At 44.4% G+C, this 6000-nt stretch overlaps 1 protein-coding gene across 1 annotated transcript; it reads right to left on the reverse strand.

Annotated features, from left to right (window-relative positions):
• Positions 1–1915: 1915 nt before the first annotated feature.
• On the reverse strand, positions 1916–4842 carry LOC103607737 (WAS/WASL-interacting protein family member 2). The gene is made up of 3 exons (XM_008592213.1): positions 4635–4842; positions 3034–3135; positions 1916–2468 (listed from the first exon to the last, which is right to left on the reverse strand). Exons 1-3 carry the CDS (start codon positions 4822–4824, stop codon positions 2428–2430), a joined length of 333 nt encoding a protein of 110 aa, XP_008590435.1. The 5' UTR covers positions 4825–4842; the 3' UTR covers positions 1916–2427.
• Positions 4843–6000: the final 1158 nt, after the last annotated feature.

The following is a 6000-nucleotide window of genomic DNA, read 5'->3' on the forward strand; positions in this document are numbered from 1 at the left end:
AAGGCAAAGAAATTTAAATAGGTGCTGTGTCATCAACATGATCTGAAGAAAACCTATCTTATTAGATCTAGACCCAGGGCTGCTTTTATGAGGCCAAGACAATGAGAATACAATCAATACCCATGTGATACAGTCCAAATACTGGGGAATATGAAGGGCAGCAGGTCCTGGGGAGGAAGGTATCAGTCCCAATGAAAAGCTGGGGTTTGGCTTTACTTATGATACTGTTTTGATGCTCTATATTTGAGGAAAAGGAAAAAAAAAAAAGACACTGATAACATTGTACAAAAGGCATCAACTCCCATTTCAAAAATAAATGGGAAGACTTCACAGTCAAAGTTCAGTACTTGTCAGCATCTACCCTGGAATTCTGCTGCAGTGTCAACTCTTGTACTCTCTCCTTTTCTCTCCACTAGCATCCCTCTCTCAGCTCTTTCCACTTCAGGATGCTGGGGATACTTCTGGGAGATAACTGCTAACAGATTTGAAAAAAAAGAATGATAAATAATGAATGATTAGAAAAGTTTGGTGACAGTCCTAATCATGGTTGGTCCCAAGAGTCAATGTGGTCCAGGGAATGGCAAAGTATAGCAGACTCCATACAAATAACTCAGGTTGACACCTCCCTCAACTAGTATTGGGAAGACTTGGGTTCCACCTGGCACGATGCACACAAATCCTTGGCCTGTGATCCAACAGATTGGAGAGGTACCCAAGGCAGTTTAACCCTGTGACGTGTCTGGTGAAATTTTAAAACTAATTTCCCCATCCATTTCAAGGAATAGCCATCACCTCCCTGCTCTCATGCCAAGCTTTGAGTAGCCTCTGCACATAACAGCTGTAATAAACCAAACCATCTGGTATGTCAGGCCCAGGAACCCCATCCTGCTGCTGGAGAAGGGGAAGTCTCTGTCTTATCATCCAACCTCAGTTCCTACCTAGACTGGGAACCTCCATTTTCTCTGTGCTCTTTAACTATGACCTGGAAGACTAATCACGTGTTGCTGGCTGCCAAGGAAGATCTATTGGACTAAGGCACATCTCACCAAAGTCTTTGTGCTTCTTGGCATAGAGGGATCTCTGAACAACCCCATAAGCTTCTACTGACTTCCTCACTCTTCTCTACTCTGCTGTGCTAATGCCTGCAGTCTTTGGAAGGTGAGGAGGGTGGAGAAAGGAATAGGAAGAGCCTGCTCAGTCAGACAGGCTGTGGACTTCAGTATAAGTAGGACTTAAAGTCCTTTGCAGTCCCACAGACCCAGTCCCTTCCACAAGGTGCTTCACTATTCCCCTTCTTTGTCATCCTGCAGAACCCTCCAGGGGCTGAATGACTGAAAGGGCCACTGACCACTTCAGGGCCAGTAAGGAAAGACAGAAGCAGACTCGAGGTTGAGGTTAAGGCCCAGGCCCTATCTCTGCATCTCCTACCAGAGGTTTTTGGGGCTTGAATATCAGGAATGAATGATGCCCCCCACAAAACCCAACTTTTCTCTTGAGGGGATGGGCCGGGGGGGAGCGCGCGGAGGGAGAGGCAGGAACATCCCTCAGCCTAGCACCCTGAGGAAATGGGGAGGGGAGTCCCAAAGGACTCAAATGGCTCCTGGTCCCTTTGCTGCGGAGGAACTGACTAGCTCTAAAATGATCCTCAGTTTATTTAATCCTCTCTTTCTATGAAATGTTTAGCTCAACTGATTAGTATTTAGTGTTTATATCCAACTTATCCCTGGGGTTGCGGGGGTGGGGCGAGGACAAAACCAAAATATCCCTAAAAATAAAGCAGACCCATTTCCTTGCCCTTTCTCCAAATCTGACCTTTAAAACAGATCATTTCTCTGCAAACTCCTTTTCCATTTCTGAGGACAAAACCAAAATATCCCTAAAAATAAAGCAGACCCATTTCCTCGCCCTTTCTCCAAATCTGACCTTTAAAACAGATCATTTCTCTGCAAACTCCTTTTCCATTTCACTAAAAATGTTCCCATTCCCCCCGGAAGTCCTGGCCATGCCAGCCTACTAAATAATGACATATAATATACCTGCCAAGCTCCCCCACAGTGAGTAGGAGGACGGAGGAGTACCCTTCTCCGTCCTGCCTCAACAATGAGTTAATTCATCACAAGGCACCTTTCCCCAAGAGGAAAGCAGAAAACATGAAAGCTTTTTCCTCACTGGCTAGGAGGGCTTGCTAGAGGAGTGATGGACGCAGGGTCTGAGACCCTACTGTCAATATAGTAAGAGTCCGACCACCAAGTCCAGAGACGAGATGCATAGATGGAGGTGAGCTGGGAGGACACTTGGAGTCTAGGGGTTGGTTGCACTGGAGAAACACGTTAGGAGCTCTCATGCAGGTTTCAGGGGAATGGAAGGGACCATCTGAGAAGAAGAGAAGGTCCATCCTTTGCCTGAGGAAGAGGACCAAGCCAGTCTTCACCTGAGAATGGGTGGGAGAGGTGGGGCTCCACGGGCAGCTGAAAAAAACAAAACAAACAAAAACCACACACCTATAGGTCACCCACCAGACCTTGAATAACGCAAACACTCATGAAATGACAGGCTCTTTAAGCTAACCTTTAAAATCTGGGACTAGGCTCTGTAACCACACACCTATAGGTCACCCACCAGACCTTGAATAACACAAACACTCATGAAATGACAGGCTCTTTAAGCTAACCTTTAAAATCTGGGACTAGGCTCTGTTGTTGTTTTGTTTTTTAAAAAAAAAATGAAGATGACAAGAAGCAAATTTTATTTTATTTATTTATTTATTTATTTTTCCCTTTTTTGTCTTTTTCACTGACCGGTAACGGGATCGCAACCCTCTGTGTGGCGCCCGCACCGCGCTCAGCCAGTGAGCGGGAACCAGTCTCCACATGGGATCCGAACCCTCGGCGGGAGCGCCACCATGCTCCCAAGTGGCGCACTCTCCAGTGCACCACCGGGCCGGCCCAAGAAGCAAATTTTAAACTAAAAAAACAAATTCTATATTCTATGCAATTATAGAAACACTTTTTTTTTTCCCCCTAGTCTTCTCACCTCGGTTTGTTTTGCTGGGATATATTCTTTGAAAGTGTTTATATTCTTCTGGAGCAGGAAAGTCTTCTACTGGATGGAAGGAATACTTTGACTCAAAGTCATCTGAGAAAAGAATAGAAAATTAATTCATATCACCCTTCCTTGTGCTCCCACAGACCTCTGACCCCTTGTGACCCTCCCCACTTACTAATCTCTCATTCACTCTGATCTAATGTGAGGGAGGGTGTGCCTCACCCACTAAGCCAAGGTTCCTGAGAACAGCAACAGCATCACCTTATGTGCCTCACATGCACACAGGATGTGTTCAAAGGCTCTTTAAAGCTAATGCTTTAAACCTTTCCACCAAAATCAGGCACATAACAGAAAGGAGCCCAGCTGTTTGCATGGAAGCAGAAAGAAATATAGTTGTACTTCAATAACATTTTCATCTTACACTGTCACCACGGGAAGCCAACTGAACTAAATCCAAAAACTGGTAGAAATTAGCCTAATATAGCAACATTTGTCTCCAGCTAGTAAGAGATGTGACTAGATAATTCCCTTTCAGCCCAGGTTACCCTCATTTAGTTCTGCAGCACAATTGGGATAGCCATCTCATGGCCCCAATCCCACTTTCTATGGCCCCTCCATAAGAAGGCTCGTATTTTCTATGGGTGCGGCTTGATCACATTCAAAAGAGTTCTACAATAAGGACATATCTTCAAAGAAAAGACCCTGGTCCACCTAATAGGAATAGACTGGAAGATGGGGGACAAGGGGGTGGAGGAAGAGAACAACCATTAAAGAACCTAGAGTGTCAGGGCTGTAAGGGACCTTACAGATCTATTCCAAGGGTCCTCAACAGTGTGTCTAACAATATCCTCAGGACAACCCTTACTTAGGAATCCATCCCAGACCTAATGAATTAGAATCTCTTAGGTAGAGGCCCCAATATTCATAGCCTTGGAAAAGTTAATCTGATATGCTCCTAATCTAGTCAACCTCTTTGTTTTACAGATAAGGGAAGTGAGGCTCAGAAAAGTGAAGTGACTTCTGCAAAATAACACAAAAGCCATTTATCTAGTGGCTTTTGATCACTAGATAAATATTGTGTAGTGTTTTGTTTTATATTTAAAGAGCCAGAAAGGAGCTTGCCTTCCCAGGAGGATACATAATTTCTGTCTGAATAATCCTAAAAAGGATACAGAGTCTCTGACCTAAAACCTAACCACAAATAATGATCCTTGAGGGGCAGGAGACTGGGGTTTTTTGGTTTTTTGGGGTTTTTTTTTGCAGCTGGCCAGCATGAGGATCTGAACCCATGACCCTGGTGTTATAAGGCTCTAACCAACTGAGCCAACCAGGAGAGTGGCTTTAGAGTTAGCATAACACCTGTTGATTTTACTTCAACCTATTCCAAAGCAACCATACTCAGAATTCACAGAAGGAAAAAGACGTCAATGGACAGGGCCTAGAAGTCTGAGGGTAAAGGGAGGGGAACTGTTGTGAATAAAGAATACCATGTGGCCATTCCCACTCTAGACTGGCCACCTGGCAGCCAAGGCACTGGAGTGAGTGAAGTCACCACAGGAAATATGAGACTAAAATGGCTAGCTACTCACCCAAGAAAGATCGGACAGTGGTGATAGAATCTCTGTGGCCATTCCTCAGGGGTGGTGGAGGAGGAGGGGGTGGCCCAGCTGGCGTCCTTGAGGGTGGAGGTGGGGGCTTTCCTCGGCTCAGGGGTTCTGACCCATGCATTCGGTATGGTGGTGGGGGAGGGGGAGCATCCCTGGCACCATTTCGGATCATGGGTGGTGGGGGTGGAGGAGCTGCAATTAAAATCCAAAGTAGTTAGGCTTGGATGTGAAGACAGCAACAGGTAGAGGGATTTGAGAGAGATGAGCTAAAAGAGTGCCTTGGTGCTTTCCCAAAGAACCAGGCTCTGTGTGTGAGCCTCTGGGTGGCATGTTAAATATCATATTCACCTTCCTCCTCATCCTTGTTTCTTGAACAGCATCACCATTCCTCCAGATACCAAGGTTGAGAATAAATGTATGACCTTTTCTTGTTTCCCACAGGTCAGTAAAAAACCCTATCTATTCTTGATTTTTTTCCTGCTTTTCAATGCCTTCCTCCACAATTCTAATTTCAGGTCAATTATAGCAGCTACCATTTATTGGGTATCCATTATGTTCCAGGCATTTTATATGCATTAAATCTTTAAAAATTCTTACAGCTATCCTTGCAAAATATGTGGTATTATTCCCATTTCACAAAGGAGGAAACTGTGGAACTCAGGTTATTTGTCTAAGGTCACAGATCTAATAAAAACAGACAAAGCACATGTCTGCTCTTTCCTCTACTCCCATACCACTTTTCATAACTACCTCAAGCATTATGTATCATATCTCCTCAACTAGATTTATAACCCAATAAGTTGGTAATGTGTCTTTGGGTACCTAGGCTATGTTCACTAAATAGTTGTTACTAAATAGTACACGTACTATTTAGTAGTCGGCTTAATGGACAACAATGTTTTAGTAATAAAAGCATATCTTATTACTCCTCCTGAATTGCTGACAGAATTTCCAGAGTGACCACGATTAAGCATGTAACACAGTAATGGGAGGACGTGCGTGCGCGCGCGCGCGCACACACACACACACACACACACACAGGGTCTAGCACAGTAGGTCGAATAAATGTTAGTTTTTGCTTCCCATAAAGACACACCACTCTCCCTCATTCTTTTCAAGGTCTAAGAATGACTAGGGTCCACTGGATGCAATCATTAAAGAAAAATCTCCTGCACACACACACACACACACACACACAGGGTCTAGCACAGTAGGTCGAATAAATGTTAGTTTTTGCTTCCCATAAAGACACACCACTCTCCCTCACTCTTTTCAAGGTCTAAGAATGACTAGGGTCCACTGGATGCAATCATTAAAGAAAAATCTCCTTAACACTTCCCAGCAGATC

This window comes from Galeopterus variegatus, unplaced genomic scaffold (genome assembly GCF_000696425.1).
Source record: "Galeopterus variegatus unplaced genomic scaffold, G_variegatus-3.0.2 Scaffold7665, whole genome shotgun sequence".
NCBI lineage: Eukaryota > Metazoa > Chordata > Mammalia > Dermoptera > Cynocephalidae > Galeopterus > Galeopterus variegatus.

Excerpts from the sequence above, each read along its gene's own strand:
- LOC103607737 (XM_008592213.1), bottom strand. The coding sequence starts at position 4,824 with ATGATCCGAAATGGTGCCAGGGATGCTCCCCCTCCCCCACCACCATAC. Across the intron at positions 3,136-4,634 it reads CACTGTCCGATCTTTCTTGG|ATGACTTTGAGTCAAAGTAT; the intron begins GTGAGTAGCTAG and ends TTCTTTTCTCAG. Across the intron at positions 2,469-3,033 it reads TCCCAGCAAAACAAACCGAG|CTGCCCGTGGAGCCCCACCT; the intron begins GTGAGAAGACTA and ends TGTTTTTTTCAG.